At 43.5% G+C, this 21299-nt stretch overlaps 4 protein-coding genes across 11 annotated transcripts in view; 2 read left to right on the top strand and 2 right to left on the bottom strand.

Annotated features, from left to right (window-relative positions):
- LOC122873028 (NACHT, LRR and PYD domains-containing protein 12-like) overlaps positions 1-21299 on the bottom strand; it is a 1034258-nt gene that overhangs the window by 197475 nt on the left and 815484 nt on the right. The window lies entirely within an intron of this gene.
- The window catches only part of LOC122873033 (NACHT, LRR and PYD domains-containing protein 3-like), a 573599-nt gene that overhangs the window by 29846 nt on the left and 522454 nt on the right, over positions 1-21299 (top strand). The window lies entirely within an intron of this gene.
- Positions 66-13415, top strand: tbce (tubulin folding cofactor E). Its single transcript, XM_044189383.1, has 17 exons — positions 66-200; positions 435-576; positions 1757-1841; positions 2246-2410; positions 3255-3340; positions 5036-5135; positions 6107-6209; positions 6989-7065; positions 7164-7256; positions 8486-8550; positions 8711-8775; positions 10456-10608; positions 10690-10828; positions 11534-11602; positions 11727-11786; positions 11969-12060; positions 12948-13415. The coding sequence occupies exons 2-17, from the start codon at positions 462-464 to the stop codon at positions 13041-13043; spliced, it is 1563 nt and encodes a 520-aa protein (XP_044045318.1). The 5' UTR covers positions 66-200; positions 435-461; the 3' UTR covers positions 13044-13415.
- Positions 15451-21299, bottom strand: part of LOC122873027 (nidogen-1-like) — a 41551-nt gene continuing 35702 nt past the window's right edge. For both annotated transcript variants that reach the window (XM_044189263.1, XM_044189265.1), the window contains 5 exons: positions 20586-20757; positions 20293-20450; positions 20011-20134; positions 19191-19303; positions 15451-17771 (listed from right to left, as the gene is read on the bottom strand). In XM_044189263.1, coding sequence (XP_044045198.1) covers positions 17641-17771; positions 19191-19303; positions 20011-20134; positions 20293-20450; positions 20586-20757 — 698 coding nt within the window. In that variant the 3' untranslated portion in view covers positions 15451-17640. The remainder of the gene's footprint in view (positions 17772-19190; positions 19304-20010; positions 20135-20292; positions 20451-20585; positions 20758-21299) is intronic.

The following is a 21299-nucleotide window of genomic DNA, read 5'->3' as shown; positions in this document are numbered from 1 at the left end:
GGCGTAAAAAAAGACGTGTATATTTAACACGATGCATATTTATCATCAGTTTTTATTTAGAAACGTTTTGTGAGAAATTAGTGCAACTTCGAAATCCGTCACTTCCGGTGACGCAGAGACGTGAAATGTTTTGGTTCGGAAGCTAGCTAGCTAGCTTAGTAGCTGAACCGCTTCAGAAGCTACATTTTGAAACGTCACGGGTAATTTTATAGTTCCTTTTCCATCTCAGTTATTATTTTACAGGTGTTTTTCCACCTTTGGTGGGAAATTGTAGAATACGTTTAGCTAACGCCGTGTTCTAATGATACAAAATATCTCCCGGAATTAAAACAACGCAACTACATTGCGTTGGTTCAACGCATTAGCTTGGTTAGCCGTTACAACGCGTACTGAAAAGTGTTTCCCGTGTTAACTGTGCGTCTCTTCGGTCTCAGGGTTTCTCTCCTCGGCAGGAGGCTTCGATGGGAGTTGACCAGACGGAGCCGGGGGTGCCGGCGGACGCGGTGGGCAGGCGGGTGTCCTGCGGCGGGGAGCGGGCCACGGTGCGGTACGTCGGGCAGGTGCCACCGACGGCAGGTAAGACCCCGGGGGTGTCAGATGGACTTTTACACTCACTGATTACGCCGAACTAGTTGTTAGGTCAATGTTTTCCACTAAGTCAGTAAAATATCTTCAGACATGTTGTGCATCTTTGCCAATAATTAAAGTAGCAATAAAATGCTAGTTTTTTTAATGGAGTTTGTCATTAGGCCCCACACACATGAGAAAATAAGTCCATTTTAAAAACAACACAAGTTGCTGAACAGTTTTAAGGCAAATACAAATTTAGCTGTGCAAGAACAAACAGCACAGATCCACACACACACACACACACACAGAGTCATTCAGGTCCAAATGCCACATAACAGAAAGAAAGGGCCGTTGAGGTAAGCTCTTAAAGGTTCCTGTTAAAATAATAAGAGGGAGGTTATTCCACAAAATGATAGCAAAGGCACGATCGTGCTCATGCTTCAGTCTAGATCTTGGAACAGCCAACAGCTTTAGGACAGAAGACCTCAGGGACCGAGATGAATTTGGGCATTTAAAAGGTCTGAGATGTCAGAAGGTGGGCGGCCCATTGAGTTCCTTTTTTAAAAACAACCAGTACAACATATTTACTGGAAGCGCAGGAGCGATGTGGTCTCTGTTGTTGGTGCCAGTCGGAGGTTGAGTATCAGCAGGAAGACGACACGCGTAGTTACAGAAGTCTAACTGTCAGGAAATGAAGGCGCTTCATGACACGTCAGGCTCAGTTGGCCTTATGTCATCCGTATGACATCAGCAGCTTTCCAGTCAGAGACACGCGTTTCACTCTTTAGTTAAACGATGTCATCATGCTTCGCCTCGTCTTACGTTACCGTTTCAGCACCACCAGAGCCGGGTATCGAACCTCAGTGCTTCATCGGAGCAGGATGAAATGTGTCTGTAGCACACAGCGTTTAAAACTGTCAAGTTTGGCGTCAAAAGTCTAGTCAGATTTATAATGTTTACTGATCAGATTTGTTCCTGATGTTAGTTTGCCAATTTTAGACTGTTTGAAGCAAAGTTAAACATTTGAGAACTTCTTCATTAAATAAAAAAGGTGCTGAAAAACATTTTGGTGTCAGTACTGAAACTTAAAACGTGCCCGGTCCAAACCACCGGATGCATTCTCGCCCACATCGATATACTTAGGCCATACACCAACGCTAGCCAAATGTTTGTTTTGTGTGTTCAGGGCTGTGGCTCGGCGTTGAGTGGGATAACCCAGAGAGAGGCAAACACGACGGCAGCCACAACGGAGTCCAGTATTTTACGTGCAGGTAATTCCCAGCACTTTTAATGCCACGAGCTGAGTTCCTGTTTAGTTCATCATGAAAGCTTTTCTTTGCCAGAAGGCGAGGATCCTCTTTAGGGTTCCCGTGAGGATGTAAAGCCAGAAAATACTCGTGAAAACGCAACATTTGCACGTTTTCTGAATGCTCAGTGGATTAAACAATTTAATTTCTCCTCAAATATGTGAATTTCTTTGTTTTTAGTTAGACAAATTAAGCAGTCTGATGACGAGTGATGTGCTTGTTTTTGACATTTGATAGAGTCAATAAATAGAATATGAATCAATAGCTCAGTTCACAATGAAAACAATCCTTTAATTTGCTGTTTTATTTTTAAATGTGATCAGTCTGAAATAAGTAACTGTTGTGTCCCTGATGGGGTTTTATCTCAGAGACCCTAAAGGAGGCTCCTTCGTCCGTCCAGCGAAGGTGAGCTTCGGAGTGGACTACCTGACCGCTGTGCAACAGGTGTACCAGATCGACTCAGAGGAGGTGCTGAGTGAGGAGATCTCCATCTCCTCCAAGAAGCTCAAGTGGGGGAGCATCAAGGAGCGCAGGTACGATGCCTGCCATCTCCAGACAGCTTGTGCCGTCACACCGTACGATCTGAACAAGAGGCTACGTCGGGTTTTAAGTCACAGCTGCAGGTGCCTTGCTCAAAGGCAGCTGGAGAGTAGACGTTACAGGCACAGAGGAAGGAAGAGCACGAATTCCACGTATCCGAGACTTCACCTGGTGCCCGAGTTACATTCAGTCTAATCAGGTCCGGTGGGGTCCCGTTGCACCTGAGTGGATCCAGCTCTGATCGCACGGTGCGTTATCATCGCCACAGGAGAAGTTCGCTGCAGAGAGGCCCAGGCCTTTATTTGAAACAGTCTTATATTAGAGACTTAACCTCTAACTTCCCCTGTTTTAAGTTTATTTTATCATTTTAAAAAGACGTTTGTGCTTCTGTTTTTACTTTGCTGTTGCTGTAAACTCAACACTTCCTCCATGTTTACTTGTTGTCACCATAATGTACGTTTCCACAGCACTGATTCCACCAGTACAACAACATGATGGAATTAGTGCCGTGGAAATGTGCATTACACTGAATCTGTCATGTCACCTGTTATAGTACAGGTGATTCCCTTTTAATAGAAACCAGCTTTTATTTGTTTTTGTTGGCCGTTACTTGAGACTCTGCCTCTTATTTAAATCCTGGCTTTTAACTGGAGAGTTACGTCGTGGCGTAGACATTATAAGGTCAAGGATCTCGGATCGTCTTCTGCCTCCGAGTTCACCGCTGTGGAGAGAGTTATGTGTAACTGGAGAGGAGGTGACATTATTAAGTGGGTCGGGCTGTGAGGATCTATTTCCTTTGACCGATTCCACCGTCCTTCTTTTCTTTTGTCTCTACAGTTTTGAGAGTCTTCCGTCAGTGTTGCTGAGCCGCCGGGAAGTGAACGGGTCCGGAGCTGACGGGGAAATCAGGAAAACGACGCCAAGTATCCTTTGACAGAGCTGTTCTTCTCGTCACTGAGGTGATGTGAATGTTGCCGTGGCTGAGGGCGTTTCTCGTAAATTCTGTCTCGACTTCAGCGGTTTGATTTCTCGCACTGCGAAACTGAAAATGTGAACCGTACGTGATGAAGATCCAGATGTTCCAGATGCTGAAACAAGTGGTCGATTTTAGTCGATCGACAGAAAATTAATTAAATAATTTCAGTCAAAATCGCAAGTTCGAAAGCTTCGAAATTGTGAGGATTTGTTGGTCGGACAAAACAAAATGAGGATGTGACCTTCAACTTTGGGAACTTGCGACTGTAGCCAGGTTTCCATCCAAACGTAGTGCAAATTTTAACCGAATTTAGAGAAAATTGGCAAAAGAAAACATGACTGAATGCTTGTTTCCATCCACTCCTGCTGATGGAGGTGAACAGCTGGTGGAGCAAAATCTCCGGTCGCTGCCGTTAAAGCGTCGCAGAAGAAGAGGACGCAGCGAGACGACGTCATTAAAAGCTCAGACGATGGGAAACACGACGTTTCTGTTAGTGTCATGTGTTCATGTGAGGAAGGTTACAGCCTCCTCATCGCTCCACACACATCTGATGATCTGATGCTCTTCGCTTTTAAGTCACATGCTGCTTCATGTACGTCATTATTAATTCGTCAAGTCTTGTTTACGCTGCACTTTGTCACATTTTGCTCTTGTCGATAAAACTTTTCCACCTCAGCCAAGCGTAAAAACCTTTCTGCGATATTTTACCACCTTGTGAAAAACGTAAAAAAATACATTTTTTATTATCTTCTGGTATATTTTAACCAAACGATCAGTTAATCAAGAAAATGGCTGCCAGATTAATGGATAATGAGAAGAATCATTAGTTGAAGGCCGTGTCAGGAGTTCAGATCGGCTGTCCAGTGTGTGAGGACTTTAGGAAATGACTCGGTGTTGGAATAAATCATTTTCAGACTGTTGCCTCTATCAGGTGGTGATTGTCGGTCGTGTGAATGTCGGTCGTGTGATTGTCGGTCGTGTGATTGTCGGTCGTGTGATTGTCGGTCGTGTGATTGTCGGTCGTGTGAATGTCGGTCGTGTGATTGTCGGTCGTGTGATTGTCGGTCGTGTGATTGTCGGTCGTGTGATTGTCGGTCGTGTGATTGTCGGTCGTGGTGATTGTCGGTCGTGGTGATTGTCGGTCGTGATTGTCGGTCGTCGGTGATTGTCGGTCGTGTGATTGTCGGTCGTGTGAATGTCGGTCGTGGTGATTGTCGGTCGTGTGATTGTCGGTCGTGTGATTGTCGGTCGTGTGATTGTCGGTCGTGGTGAATGTCGGTCGTGTGATTGTCGGTCGTGTGATTGTCGGTCGTGTGATTGTCGGTCGTGTGATTGTCGGTCGTGTGAATGTCGGTCGTGTGATTGTCGGTCGTGTGATTGTCGGTCGTGTGATTGTCGGTCGTGTGATTGTCGGTCGTGTGATTGTCGGTCGTGTGATTGTCGGTCGTGTGATTGTCGGTCGTGTGATTGTCGGTCGTGTGATTGTCGGTCGTGTGATTGTCGGTCGTGTGATTGTCGGTCGTGTGATTGTCGGTCGTGTGATTGTCGGTCGTGTGATTGTCGGTCGTGTGATTGTCGGTCGTGTGATTGTTGGTCGTGTGAATGTCGGCGTGCTCAGTGGATCCTTAACGGCAGCGCTCAGACGTGCAGTGGTTGGACCTGAGTGGGACTCTGCTGTCCTGCTGGGAGGACGTGGCTGCCATCACCCAGCAGCTGGACAAACTGGAGGGACTACAGCTCAGGTACAGAGGGCTGCCGTGCGTGTCGGTGCTGACCGATAAATCGTGTTTTCATCGTCGTCGCGATATGAACATGTGCGATAAACACATTGCAAAAGACTGAAACACGATGAGTAAGAAAAATCATTTAATTTGGGGATGGGTACCGAAACCTGGTGTTAAACGGGCCCCGGGGCTCGAGACCGTAGTGTTTATCATCACGCCGCCGCGGCCGCTGCCTGCCGTCTGTGTTGGACCGAGCTCCTCCACACACGGTGAAGCAGCCAGCAGGGCAACTGCGCTGCATACTGCCAGTGATAAAACCTTCGCGGGTAAAAATCCGATACAGCTGTTCAGCAAGCGGAAACATGTAGAAAGCGACATGTTAGTCTGCCGTCTCGTGTTTTACACAACCACAGCGAGCAATGTCTATCTATCTGTTTAGCTTAGTTTGCCACTAATCTTGTAAACTTCCTGCTGGCGGAGACAAAGCAGCCCCTCCCCCCTCTGCCAGGTGACTTACCTGCAGCGAATCGCAGCAGCAGCAGCAGAGGGAGGAAGAGGAGGAGGGGGCTGATGCTGACGGACGTCTGAGTCCTTCGTTCTTTCTAAACTTCGCTCTGTGTTTTGATGTCAGAATACAGAATAATGTTTTACTGACATTTTAGCTTTTGTTTTTAGTGATTATTGACTTCCATATAGTGACCGCTGTAAACTTCGCTGCTGCTGCTCTGGAAACAACATTTAGTTATATTTATATTCGGTTCTAATCCTGTTCTGAATTTACAGACAACCAGGCTGCCACGGTAACGGTAGAGCTAATATGCACACTTCAGTATTTGTTTATTTATCTCGAGTCATATCGTCATCGCAGTATTGAGCAAAGTTATCGCACATCACAGATTTTCCTCGTATCGTGTGTGTGTGTGTGTGTGTGTGTGTGTGTGTGTGCGTCGCTCCTTCCCCTGAACTCTTCGTCTCGTCTTACTGTTTAGCAACAACAGACTGCGTTTGCCCTCTGACCCGTCTGCTCACTGCCAGGCGTTCTGCAGCCTCAGAGTCCTCGCCCTCAACGGCTGCGACCTCACCTGGCCTCAGGTACGCCTGTCTGTCCGTAACAGCACAAACCTTTCTCCACTGTCAGAGGGAAAGAGTGTGAAGTATATTTATTTCTGATATCCACTATCTGATATCTATTTATTATTTCTAAATATAATATTCATATCCAAACATTGTTATATTATTATTGAAATAAATAAGAGTAAATAAAATATTTATATAACCAGTGTTTATACCTTTTCCATATTGTATGTGTTGTATATTATTTATAATTGCATTTTATGTAAAGTGTTTTTAAATTTCTTTACCTGTATTTATGAATAGTTTAGATTCATTTTTTATTTATTTAGGGTACTAAAATATGTATTATTTATGAATAAAGTATTTAGAAAAAATAATTATATTAAATACTTGATAAATGTAAAAAAAACAACCTTTATATGAACAGAAATTATAAATATTTTATATTTATTATTTATTTATTTTTGAATTTATGTTTATTTATTTACTACAATATGTATTCATTATTAAGTCCTACCTTCCATCACGTATCACATACACTTTTTTTTAAAAGTATAAATAGTTTTTTATATTGTTGATACATTTTTATACTCAATTAATTTATTATTGTTGTTTACAAGAAGAATTCACATAAAAGCTGAATCACTTAAAGGTTGAAGTCTTTTCTAAGTTTGAAGCGTTAAATGTGCTTTTTCTCTTCCTGTCAGAATAAGTTGCTGCTCTTTTAGAAATCACTCGTATGTGTTGTTTGTGTATCGCATCGATTGATCTGTGGCTCTGTGCTGGACTCTGCTCAGATCCTGGAGTGCGCCCCCATGTGGCCACAGCTGGAGGATCTGTGCGTGGAGGAGAACAACATCACGGTGCTGCAGAGGTAACGCCTCCGTCCTTCCTGTTTGCTTCATCCTCATTTCCTCTGACGGACTGTCGGACTCTGCTCCGCGTAACTCTGGTGTGTTCGTTGTTTTAAAGGCCCGAGGGAGTCCTGCAGTCGCTGAAGAGTCTCAGTCTGTCCTGTAACCCTGTAGTGCAGGACAGTGTGCTCAGCATCGCGGCTCTGCCCAGGTACAGTACACAGCTGGCCGGTTTCACCAGACTGAAACCAGTTTAATATAACGTGTGTATCGAATTATCAGTATTTCTGAGCGGTAATGCAGCTGTGATGAATTAAACTCCAGCACACAGCTGCACCTTATTTCTGCATGAAAAGTACAAAGAAAAACACACAAAAAGATGTGATGCTTGTTGTTGATGCCGTTTGTCAAACCAGCCATTTGGAGAAAAGTTTACGGGTGAACTTTTTTTTTTTTAAATAGAGAAATTACTTTTTAGCTGACAGTTATATTAAATTAGCACCTTTCATTGACTTTGCTGCTTAATCATTTTCAAGTGCACGAGAAAAGAAGGTGTTATAATAAAATAAAAGCTATGAAAAAGCCAGTCGAGTTTAAGTATTTTACCACAGAAACAAAGTTCTGTTTATTCAGTGTTTCTCACTAAAACACACTGAATCACTGAGGTCTAACAAACGTGCTGAATGCAGCTCCTTCCTCATTAAACACTTGCTAAGTGTGTGTATATATAATATATATATATATGGAGTATTTTGAATTTGCATAGCTGACATCCATGTTTGCCAGCTGTCGATCGTCTTCTTTCCCGTCGCTGGTGTCGCAGTCTACACGAGCCAGTAGAAGAACAGCAGCGTTGCTTGACGGTGCTGCGAGTTCGCCTCACATCACCACAGCGATAAACACATTTACTGCTCGCGTTGCACCGATAGGAGAAGATGAGCCTTTATTGATCCCCACAGGGGAAGTTCAGGCGTTGCAGCAGCACGAGGACAGAAAATATGCGGCGATAAATAGAGAAAGTAAATAAAAATAGAAACTACACAAGAGCCGTTAACGACAACATCACAAGGTAAGAGAGACGTAGTTCTGTGTTTAGTAGCAGCAAAGTCCGCAGGTATATTATATGCAAACAGCGCACACTGGAATAAAATATGATTAAGTACTTTTGTTTGTCCATGTTAATATAGAAATATAATACAGTATGTAATGTATTAAAACAGTAGAACTTATTAACATAATATGGGAAACAAAATATAAGGTGAAATGTAGTAATATAGTATAACATAATATATAGTACAGCAATCTAGCATTGAATATAAAATATAATAAATAGTATATGTGTTTGTCTTACTTGAATTATTTCTAGTCATTTGAGAAAACGTTTCCTTTTCTTTTTTAAGCTGCAGCTCCTGAAGTGAACTCGCTGTTGTTTGTTTGCAGACTGGAGCAGCTGAACTTGTCCAAGACCGAACTGACGGACATTCGGTTCGATGACGCCGCTCCCGGTGAGTTCAGCAGTCAACCGCGCACCTGCAGCCCGCACGCACCTGTCGCACGCTCAGTTTAGAGTTGCACTCCATGTGTTTTTAGGACGTTATGTTAAATAAGACTGGGCTTTGACAAAGTATTAAACTGCAGCTGTTGATCTGAATCTTTTCTCTGTAGGAGCTCAAACGGCCATGTTTCCGGCACTGAAGAATCTCAACCTGGACCACAACAACATCACTGAGGTCAGTGCGTATTTCTGCTCGGATACAAACGCGATCGGCAGCTCAGAAACGGAGAAAAGCCACATTCAGGAAATAAGACTGAAAGTAATAACAACAGCCGACAGAGACTGAATAACCACATGTGAAGATATAATACGCAGCATCGCTGATGGTTGTGGTGTCAGCGATGTGTCGTGCTCTGAGCGCCGAGGCTCTGCAGCGAATCAGAAGAGCCGGCTCGCTGCTCACCTCAGCGCTCAGCCTGAGCTCTGCTCAGTAGTGACGGGAAGTTCGGCTCTTTTCAGAGAGCCGGCTCTTTCGGCTCCTGAACGGCTCTTCATTTACGATTTTTTTTTGTAGGCCTTTATTTTACCATAACTTTGCCAAAATGAACGGTTTGTGTGTTGGAAACCCTTTTATGTGCAGTGTTTTTACGAGAATCCTTATAACTGCCTAATTTTGTGCATTTATTCTGTAACCCTAATCCTGAGTGGAGCGCCTCTCCACTTCTCAGCACCCCCCTCTCTGTTTTTACACAATGGTATGATACGGTGTCGTCCCTCATTCGTCCAGGAGTGTTCTATCGTAGAAAGGGTTTCAGTCGTAGTCATCTGGACGCTGTTTTCAGAATCAAGACGTTTCGGCTCCCATCCGGAAGTCATTCTCAATTGTGAAAAAATGGACGGGAACTCAGAAATTGAAGCTACTCTGTGTTACATAAGCCCCGCCCTCAGGAAGGAGTCTACCTGAGTATCTGTTGATTAGCTAGTTTCACCTGAAACTGCCCTAATAGTTTCCATGATGGCCCAGTAATCAGTAATCAGGCCTATTGTTCTCTGGCTGCACCTCCCTCATCACTGTTAAGTGCCTGATTAGCATATGATTGGCTTGACCAAGGTGATAATACACTGTGGTAAACTTTGGGCATCTGCCCAAAGTCTATCTTTGTATTATGTTATTATGTAACTCAGAGTAGCTTAAATTTCCAGTTCCCGTCCCATTTTTTCACAGTTGAGAATGACTTCCGGATGGGAGCCGAAACGTCTTGATTCTGAAAACAGCGTCCAGACGACTACGACTGAAACCTTTTCTACGATAATGGTATGATCCCATATCCTCACGTCTGATTGGCCCGCGGTGCCACTGCTGACCAATCAAAACAAAGTTCTGCCTGGCACCACAGGCCAATCAGATGTGAGGATATGGGATCATATGTAAAAACAGAGAGGGGGGTGCTGAGAAGTGGAGCGGCGCTCCACTCAGGGTTAGGGTTACAAAGGCCTACAAAAAAAATCCTAAATGAAGAGCCGTTCAGGAGCCGAAAGAGCCGGCTCTCTGAAAAGAGCCGAACTTCCCGTCACTACCGGGTGTGGTCATAAGTGTTGCTCTGTTGCACCTGTAGCCACACCCAGCAGTGATGTCATGGTGTGACATCACTGCAGCAAGGTGAGAAGTCAAACCACTGGTGGAGACTTTCAGGGGGTGTTGATTTAAATTAGAGTCCACGTCAGTTCAGTCCAGCTGAGACTTTAGGCGGCACTACAGTCCGGGCCCACTGCTCCTGCTTGTATTGAGCCCACAGGTGAGCCCACAGGTGAGCCCTCCCCCCCCACCGCCCAATCATAACGGCTGTCTGCGTTAGACCGCGATGACGACGATCTGAAAGGCCTAATGTCAAGACGTCTCTCTCTCTCCCCCCAGTGGCGTGTAGTGGACGAGCTGGGGAAGTTGCCCAGTTTAGTTCAGTTCTCGTGTCGCGGCAACCGACTGGTGAGCAGCGACGGAAACCACAGAACAGCCAATCAGCTGCTGATCGCCAAGCTGGGACAACTGGTCGTCCTGAACAGCTGTCAGGTGAGCTGAACCTCTGTGTGTGTGTGTGTGTGTGCGCGCGTGCGTGTACACATGCTGACCCGTTGCCATGGCTTCCATCAGATCCACCCCGAGGACAGGAGGGGGGCGGAGCTCGACTACATCAAGATGTTTGGAGAGGAGTGGCTGAAGGCGGGAGGGGGGACTCAGCCCAGCAGCCAGTTCACCTGTCAGCACCCGCGTTACCTGAGCCTCATCGACAGTAAGCCACACCCACAACGCCTTGACTTAAAGGAGCGGTCAGCCGAATGTGACTCTGCACTGACATCTAGAGGCAGCTGCAGGAAACTACAACAACAATAAACACGTTTTCTCCAAAATGACCGTCGGTGGTTTTTAGGAAATTCAACGCTGGGATTTCATTTTGTGTTTACTCAACACATTTGTTAGACCTCAAGGACGTGTACGCGTGTAAACAAGCTCCATACGACACCATTAAGCATTAATTTCACGTCAACTATTAACAAATTACAGGCATTTATACACATGCAGAAGTGAACCTCACTCTTTAGAGACGTGAGCTGCTCTGGCAATAATAGACCCGATGTGCGACGTGAGACGTTCACATCAGTACGTAAGACTTGTTCACCGTCAGTCGGTTTTAAAGAAGGTTCAGAGCACTCGGTGGGTAGTTCAGGCGGCCTGGGAGAGCGGAGTATTCAAGCAAGTACGCAAAGCAACTGGCTTCTTTTTATTTTATTTATTCGTGTGCTGGTTGGTTCTTGTTGTTCTGTAATCTGTAGATGACAAAAAGAAATTTTCACTTTTGAAAATACTGTATTATATACGTTATAAAACGAGTGTTAAATGCCTTTTAGATGAATAAAGTTTATTGTTATAATTTAGTCTCCTCCTCTGATGATGATGATGATGACGATGATGAAGACCATCTTGTCCTGTGTTTCAGAGTACGGCGCTCCAGAGGAAGGCGAGCTGAGGAAGCCGGCGCCGTTTGCCCTGAAAAATCAGCTGTTAAGTTAGTCCCACCTCTTTCTGCTGTCTGCTCTCTGATTGGCTAACAGATACAGGCCGTGAAGTAACTTCCTGCAGATTTCACACCAGATTAAAAATCTGACCTTTTCCTCGTCTCTCCTCACCAGAGATCGTGTTTGTGTTTCCTGATGACGCTGAGCGGAAGCCGATTGAGAAGAAACTTCCAGGTAAAAAAAGCAGAAAAGCGAAGAGCTTTGCTGTGTTTCTCCTCTCGTGGCTAAATAACACTTTGTTGAAACGAACTGAAGCTGAAGCGTTTCATCCTCCAACCGAAAGCCGAGACGGGTTAAACGCGGCGGCATGAAACCCAAAATCAGAGATCTTAATCGCTGTGCGGTCTGTCCTGCAGACTCCATGGTCGTCCAGAAGGTGAAGGGACTCCTGTACAGACTGCTGAAGGTTCCTGCAGCGGATCTGAAGCTCACCTACACCAGCCCCAAGGTAAGCTCTCAGTTTCACTCCTGTTCCTGCCTGTACTTTCAGATATCAGCCTCGTTTCACTGTTTACTGATCATCTCTGCCAGACTTGAATAACTGTGCGATATTCTGTGTTTAATACTCCCGTGCAATATTTAGTTTTCCCATGTTAGTTTTTCCTACTTATTGATATTATATACCTCTATTACTGCTGTGCAATATCTTAATAATCTCAATAAGCTGCACTTAACTCGACAGTACATGCACCTCTGCTTATTACTTATTTTATTACATTGTATTATTATACTGTATTATCATCATCAACCGGTAAACCCACCTGGTACTTAATTTATTTTCTGACCTGTTTTATAGTGTTTATAGTGTATCATATTGTTTGCTAGTACTTTCTCCTGTGTGCACTGACGTAAAGACGAGCTGCTGTAACAAAGAGTTTCCCTTCAGGATCAATAAAGTTTTTCTGATTCTGATTAAAAGCTTCCCGCTAGCGAAGCGGCAGGGTGCTTTTATTGTGAAGAACTTGTGTTTATCACCGAGTCAGCGGAGCTTCATCGGTGGAGCTACTCTAAACCAGGTCTAACCAACCCGATTCGGACGCTTCCTGCTCTGTGTTCAGTGGATCAGTTTGAAATGTCGCAGTGAGCTGAAAGAGCTGCACACCTGCAACAGCTCATCCAGGTGAACCGCTCTACCTGTGTGTGCTGCTGCTAACGGCTCAGCCGTTCACCACGGCAAAACCCTAACATTTACTTACAGCACAGTACTGTGCCGTAGTTCTGTTCCTGGAAGGCTTTAATAGTCCTGTTAGTTTGGGTTCGACCAACCGGCAGCCCTGCAGACTCCACCGGTCCTTCCTGAGCCAGCGCACTAAAGTAAAGTTCCTTTCTTTCCAGATGTTGGGGACGGAGTTTGAGATCGACAGCGACCTGAAGACTCTACAGTTTTACTCCTTAGAGGACGGAGACCAGGTGTTGGTCCGCTGGTCCTGATCCCGACCCAGGAGCCCGGTCCACGGCCGAGACTGAACTTCAGCTGCTCGTGGGTCAGACTGAGGACTCACAGACTCGCACTGAGAGGTGGACTCACTACACAATGACGCTCAGACCGGATCTGTCCGCACTGTTTCAGATATTAAGCGTGTCAGTCTGTCCTTCAGGACTTCATTTAGTCACAGAGTGAAAACTACAGCTGCACTAACACATTCAAGGATTTAATGAATAAACTACAAACAGACTTCACACTTTGTTAGTGAATGATTTCCCTTTGCATTGGTTTGAATGTCTTCAGTTAAATGTAAGAGTCTGAGTCGGTGGAATCAGATACAGCTGCATTAACCGTGTAATAAACTGTGTAATATATTATCATAGAGTCCGTTTCCACTCACTTTAAATAATCTAAAAGAAGACTTTTCCTCGCCTTTAGCGAGATGTTTTCTCCGTATAAGGCCGTGTGATACAGTCGGAAAGCTCTGCAGAAAGCAAGTAGTTACGCAGATACGTGTTTGTGTTTAGTTTAGTGCTTAATCGAGTCTACAAAGGTGATAAACGTTAATACGGGAAGGGCAGTAGGTTGAAGAATTAAAAAAACAGTTTTTAAAAACATCTCACTCAGAGGACTTCGGCACGTGATGTTTGTTTCTTTCTTGAGTTTCTGTTATCAGGAGACGAACGGCGTCTTATCCAATCGCTGCCTGTGTTTGCTGATAGATCAAAGGAAAGATGAAACAGTAAAACTGATAATTGTTTGAGGGTTCAACAGACAGATTCATCCTTTTAATACTGAATTATCAGATCGGCCTCTGCTGTTTGAAGGGGGACACGTCAGCCACTAGAGGGCAGCAGAGCCTCAAACACTCAGTAAAGCACTGATACGCTTCATCATTAGCAGGGTCCTTGAAATTCTTGAAAATGCGTGAATTTGAGGGGGAAAAGCAACATAAATGGGTCATTGAAAGGGCTTGAATTTATATATTTTGTGCAAGAATAGAAATAGAAGTTATTTTGATGTTTTTTTAACTTAAAGTAACATCACTGTAACACATTCAAGCCTCTCTCTTTTTTTAATTGTCTGTGAGTGTCTGTAAAGCCTAATTAACCCTGACCCGTGTCTCGAACTGTGCCTATTGGGTCCTTGAATGTGAGTGAATTGGGCCTGGAAAGGCCTTGAATTTGATGTCTAAGAAGGTGTGGGAACCACGTATTATTTAAATAATTTATGCAAAATCCTCAAAAGACCAAACTAAACACCTGCTAGTCTGAATCAAAAGGTGTGTGTGTGTGTGTGTGTGTGTGTGTGTGTGTGTGTGTGTGTGTGTGTGTGTAAACTGACCTCTTCTGTAAATGTAATGGGTGAGTTGGATATTGGAGTGCAAAGACGTTGTACGCATGATGATCTTTGTTCAGGCTTCGGTCTCTCTGCCTGTAAATCTTCAGGTTTGTCTGTTCTGAGTCTCCGGTAAGTGAAACATCTCCATCGTTAGTGTTTTGTGATTAACAAACTGTGTTTATAAAGAAATGTTTTAATTTCATGTTCATTCAGGAGCCGGCTGAGTCCTCGGTGTTTAACAATCAGTAATCCACAGTAATCTTGTCCTGTGTTTGGGTATCTCAAACTTTTAGCATAAAAAAACATTAATTTTATTTGTAAGTTAACAGATATAACTTGCTCAGATATGCTAGCTAGGGACGAAAGCAATATTAACAGGATCAACTACATAACATTTTATATTCCACAGATGATGTGAAGCTGACTCCGATTCTTTAAGCGTACGTCTGGCGTTATTCTATATATTATGTTTTAATTATTGTGAACAAAAGACCAAAACAAACCTTCATTACTACGAACACACAGACGCACTATTTCCTCCTGTCTGTTAGAAACTACAGTGAGCAGCTGAACCTTTTTGTTTTTAAATTTAAATTAAACTTGTTTGAATTTGTGAGATCTTTTTTCATCAGTAGGAACCAATGGGCTCGGAGCTGAGAGCCACATGTTAGTCTGCACATGGGAGCTGTTTGACAAGACAAAATATTTTTCTCTAATTTTCTAAGACTTATCCTTTTAAAAAAAAAATCACTTAATTGAAGTAATCTCCACAAGAACACACAGTATGTTCGAGTAGGCAGCTTTGCTTTCCGCTGTGACCCCGGCAGGTACGAGGAGGAGACGTTTTGGGGCGTTTTTCCTGAACTCTGGGTCTCTGCTGGAATCCAAGATGGCTGCAGCAGCCGTCCTCCATGGTGGAGCAAACCAAGAGCCACTTTGCAAGCCTGCAGAGGGTGAGTGTTTGATGCTTCCTTTAAACTGCATTAGAATGAAATGTTGCCTCAGACCCCGTTCTCCACTAATATGGAGGTTTAGATAACATGAAATATGAGACAGGACACACCAGACTGATTCTGTATATTTAAAAAAAGGTTTTATTGAGGCTGTACAGGCTGTTAATGGCTGATGGGTCAGTACAGACACGCAGTACAGACACGATGCACATGAAACCAGTCAGCAGGGCTGCACAACACTGACAAACAAGCTTTTTACTAATCAGTGCCCCCCGCAGTAGTCGGGGACACTGCTTTCTTTAAATTATGTATTCGCGCACTTAATATTAAAAATGCCTCCAACTGTAAATTTCAGTGATGAATAATTAACCTGTCGATGTGCAGCCCTGTTGGACCGATCGGTGTCCTCCCTGATGAGGTTGTCGTGTCTGCGCAGACTGAAAAATCTTTTTCATTTTGACGTTTGCAGTTAAGACTTCCGATGACAAGAAACACGTCTTTAAAGACATGACAGCTTGTTTGTTTCTTGTCTTTTTATTTTTGACGAAAACACAAACTAATCATCGCTGCACGAGTCTTCATTGTAAAAAAAAAAAAAAAAAAAAAAAAAGATGTTTACGTGAGAAGCACATACAGGAGCCACAACCCAACGAACACAACCTGCACGCACCTTCACAGTAACCATCAGCATCATCAGGTAGATCTCAGGCTAACATCAGCACCATTCAAAAATTAGAGAACATCGTCTGCATATCGTGTTATTATTTACAGGTTCGTATAAAAAAAAAAAAAAATACAGTGAGTCTTAGCACAAACAGAATAAATCTTGTAAGTCTTACAGACCGCAGGATCATCGCTGTTCAATTCCAAAAAAACAAGTCAGTTTTGGAGGGAAAAAATCAAATTTTATCATAGAGGGTTGCTAAAATATAGAATAAGTTCAGATTGGTAGTTTTGGTTTTACCAATGAAAAACATCATTTATAAACACATCCTTTACAAAAATTAGATTTAGTCACGTTAAACTTTTTCCCCCAGCCGTTATTTATCTTCCCTGATCTCTCTAATTTAATGCCTCTGATGGTTTTATATGTAATTACAGTTGGCGGTTTTTAAAAAACTCACTCAGATAAACCTTCTGTCAGTCTGCAGGAAATTAGAGTTCAGTGTTTTGTCATCGATCTTATTCCCTCGGCCAGGTAATCTGTTTTCAGTCCCACTGATTGTCTGTTAAGAGGATATCGTAAAGGTTTTTGATACAATCTGGTGGACAGTAAAGTGTCACCACATGGCCAAAGCACTTTACCTCTTGGCCTTAATTTAAACCGTGAGCCATGTAAACAACATTTAGGATGGATTCCTAAGATCAGTCTATAAGGCGTGTTTGTAGTTTCTTCCTACAAATGTCATCCAGTCTTCACTAAATATATTCTGATTAACTCAAAAATGATGCATTTGTTTGATGAAACTGTTTTCCTGTAACGGCCGTATTCTTGTGGCTTTAACTCTTGAACTCACTGAGCATTAAATTTACATTAAATTCATGCGACAGCTCCAAGCAAGCCTTTGAGCTGACATGACTGCATGTCACCTTTAGGTGGCGTTACAGCAAGCGTCTGATGCACAGTGAGTTAGGGCATCCGGTCACAAAATCATTTTAAACTGCAACATATTGAGGAATTTAAGTTTTTCTGTAGAACAAAAATGTCATTTTCAGAAACCTTTTAAGGCATTTTTTTTTTTAAATGTCAAACATTTTCAAGGGTTTTCAAGGCCCTTGGGAACCCTTCCCACAAGTTTTTGATCATACAGAAGATTGCTAGAATTATATCTGATTGTTTTTCGCAGTTATATTTCAGACCACATCTATAAGAAGCCAATAAGGAGCAACTACACTTTTAAAATACAATAAAAACACAACGTGAAGTTCGTCATTCAGAACCTTTTCAAATACAAAAAAGTTTAGGTTACCTGCTGCCTTTTATAAAATCCCTGTCTGTGAGTCCGTTAGTGTCGCTTTTCTCTTTTTAGGATGAAACTCTTCAACCAGGAGTCAAATTACAAACATTATAAACTGTAACTGAATTCAACAGTTACAGGAGGAAAGCAAATGATCTCACTGGTGGACCTGAAGCGTGACATCATAAATACAGTGAGGTCTGAACAGCTTTAAAAGGGCTAAAAACACAGAAAACTCTAAAATGATCTTAGAAATGTTCAAGTAAGAAAAGTAGAAAACACCAAAATGTAAGTGTGTTTTGTTTTTCTCTCCCAGCAGCAGCTGCAGCAGCATCGTCGCTCTGCGGACCTCACAGGTTCCTCTCCTCACATCGGCCGGCGGCGGTGGTGGTGGCGGCGTCCGGGCAGCGGCAGGTAAAGCCGCCGAGCCGCGGCAGGCAGAGGTGAGAACAGCCGCCGTTGTTGGAGCAGTAGTTATAGGCTAACGGAGGGGAGAGACGGGAACAGTGTCAGTAACTCATTACTCAGCTCAAATCTGGTGAATCGAATCATCTGTCAGAAAGCCACCGAGGCTACAGACCTTCATCAGCCTAAAGTTCATAAACCGCACGTGTGTTTAAGACAGCAAACGATTCGTTTTCAGAACAATCAGAAACGATTGCGTGTTTCCTGCCGTCAGTTCTGTTAACTGAGCGCATGCTAAAACACGCTAAATGCTACATACTTCATGTTCAAGAGCTGCAACAGTCGATCAAAAGAAAAATTATCTGAAACTATTTTGATCATCAATTAATCGGCAGTTGGCAAAAATGACATTTATTAGTTCCTGGTTCTCAAATGTGAGGATCTGTTGCTTTTCTTCGGTCTTACATCCTATTAAATCACTTTTGGGTTTTAGACTGTTGGTCGAGCAAATCAAGACATTTGATGATGTGACCTTGTTTTTTTTTTTTTTACAGCTTTCTGATGTTTTATAGACCAAACAATTAATCGATTATGAAAATAGTCCGATGCATGTTTACATAATACCTGTACTCTTTGTATATTTGACATTTTTTTTGCTACTAGTGTTAACGGTGAGTAAAGTCTAGACTTTAATGCCTCTCTTTTCTCAGAGTTTGGTAGTTTCAGATAAAACTCTCCGAACAGCGAAAACGCCTAACTGTCTTTGTCAACCGATCGGACGGCTGGTGACGCTGATCACTAAACACGTTGCCAAGTAAAATAGAAATGTTTAGCGAGGCTGCAGCTTCAGGAAGTGGACGGACAGTTAATCTTTTGCGGTTGAAACCCCGTCAGTGTTACTTAGAAGCCAGCAGGTGGACTGCTGTATAGCTCTGGGCTCAGAGCCAGATGTGAATCACAGCTGGCTCCCCTGAGGTCGCTTCACCCCCAGAGTTCCCACGCTTATATCCATCCACATGCAATATGCATCTGGAATCAATTACTACGGTCATTGAGTACATGTGTACTCTCACTGCATTAAACCAAGACTCCACGGAGCTGTTCTGGGTCCTGTTCTTCGTACGTGGATAACTGAGTTAGCTTGATTTGACGTGAGTCTGGATGTTTCACTTCTTCGGAGCAACAAGTCCAAACCTGCAAACGTGCAGCTTATTCACATTTTAGGGTGAATCTCCATTTATGAACCTGTTTCAGTTACAAATTAATCTTTTTATTAGACGTATGCTTCCAGTCTTTATGCTAAGCTAGGCTAACCACATCCTGACTGCAGCTCTGCACTTTCTTTCCGAGCGTATCTCTCTATAAACTGTTTCTTTTAAACTTTGCAAAGCTTCCACACGTCTCATGATGCCTTATGTCCTTTTTGATTCCTTCCCTTCATTGTTCTGTGACTGGACAAACTAATCTTTGGCTCTTAATTGAAACATAGCGGTACCTTGTGGACACTGCGCGGGCGTCGCGGTGATGCCGTACAGCCGAGAGCGTTTCTGTGGCAGAAACTCTTCCGTCTCTTTCTCCGACTGACGGTCCACAGCGACCACCGCCTCCCTGGAAAAATAACCACAAAACAAATCATTTAGCAGAGACCACACAGACATGTTTGATCGTCAAATTAACACACTTAAGACTTTACTTCAAATCCACTCAGACTCCGAAGCCTGTTAACGGCTGTTAACAGACTCTGTAACGCCGCTGTACAATCAGAGCGTTTCTGGAGTTCAAACAACTCCAGCAGAGCGAAGACATCTTCTCTAGTAAAACCATCAGCTGATCTCAGCCCAGTCGCATTCTCCCAGTTAAACTTTCATTCATATAATATCAATAATTTAAGCTGATCAGCTTGATAGTTATGAACCAGGACCTTCAGTATTTGGATCAAGTGGCTTATGAAAAATGAGGTGTAACCGTCAGAAGGCTCCAGCTGTTATTTCAATGTGTCAGATGCATATTTAATCAAAATTTCATATATTATGCTGCTATGAATATTCATTTTACTAAGTATACTGAGCATCTTTGGCACAAAAATGGTCTCATTTATCTAATTTTCAGGTTTCGAAAACGGTTTCTACCTTCTCAGCCAAAAGATTTCATCTGAATCTTTGAGTTTCAGTTATTTTCTAACTTAAGTTACTTTCAAAAGGTTGAAAGCTAATCCTCCTAATTGGATTCAATAATGCAGGCGGAGTGTCTTTTCTTAAGCAGATACATTTATAATGTAGTTTATAGTTGTGGTGTTGTTGACGAGAGTGCGTTACCTCCTCCAGTCGGTGTAGTAAAGGTTTCTTCCAATGGAGACGAGAGCGAAGGGATACTGGATCCCTTCAACGATCTGCCTCCTCAGCCTGCGGTGAGGATCCATACACTCCACCTTACGGGTACCTGCAGACCCAATCAATCAATCACCAACAGTGAGGAACACATGACCGAGACTACACCTGGACCAACAACAGCTCTTAGAGGACAGGATCAGTTCTGAATGAGTCTGTGTTTGGATAACACAACATGGTTGGTTCAGGTTCCTGTCAGGTGTGTCTCACCTGCGTCGGCCCAGCACAGCAGCTGGTTGTCGGGGTCAAAGGTCAGACCGTTGGGGAGCCCCAGGTCGTCTTTCACCACAACGGTCCGATCCGTCCCGTCCATGTTGGACATCTCAATTTTAGGCCCGTCTCTGTTCCAGTCTGCCCAGTACAGCCGCCTGCACGAACAGGACAAAACCAGTCAGAACAAACTGCTACTGCTGCTGTTTGGGTTCAACGAGCATTTTACTAACAATCATGTTTCCTCAAGCTGATATGTTTCATTTCCTGAAGCTAATTTCTCCAACACTCACCCGTACGCCGGGTTGGTGACGATGGGTCGAGGGTTGATCAGATCTGTGTCAAACAGGACTCGGCGCTGGCTGCCGTCTAGCTTGGAAACCTCCACGGTGTCACGCATGGAGTCGGTCCAGAAGAGGAGACGGGCCACGTGGTCGATGGCGATGCCTTCAGGACTCTGGAGATCTGATGACGGAGGGTACAGACAGTTCAAACATCAGTCATGGGAGGGACTCTGGATCCGCCCCATCTGCTCGCCGCGCCGTCACGCACAGTGTCTCTGATGATACTGAACGGACTTTTGATTAAACCTTCGTTGTTTGCAGTTTACAGGCATCATTCTCATAGTTAACATGTCGCTTTATCCGTGTTCACCCGAGTCATTTCATGCAACTTGTATCTACATGGTATCGGCTGGTTACCGAGCTCTGAGTAGGTATCATCAATTAAAACTAAACTAAAACCTCTGAAATTCTTAAAATTGACCCAAACTGTGGGTCCAACCGCTCTCCCGCTCTTTCCAAACTTTTAGCCTTGTAGTTTTGCTAGCAGCATGTTGGATGTCACCAACACTTTGTAACTTCTTTTTTAAAAAGTGCTATATACATAGAGTTTTCTTGCTTGCTGAACTATTAAGCCCAATTTATACGTCCGCATCTGCGTGATCATAAAAAAATAAAATAAAAGGGCAAAACATTAATTAGAGGTTTACGGGATGCGAACACCAG

Source organism: Siniperca chuatsi, linkage group LG3 (genome assembly GCF_020085105.1).
Source record: "Siniperca chuatsi isolate FFG_IHB_CAS linkage group LG3, ASM2008510v1, whole genome shotgun sequence".
In the NCBI taxonomy this organism is placed as follows: Eukaryota; Metazoa; Chordata; class Actinopteri; order Centrarchiformes; family Sinipercidae; genus Siniperca; species Siniperca chuatsi.
The sequence above is the reverse complement of the archived record's forward strand: the minus strand, read 5'-3'. Positions and strand labels throughout refer to the sequence as shown.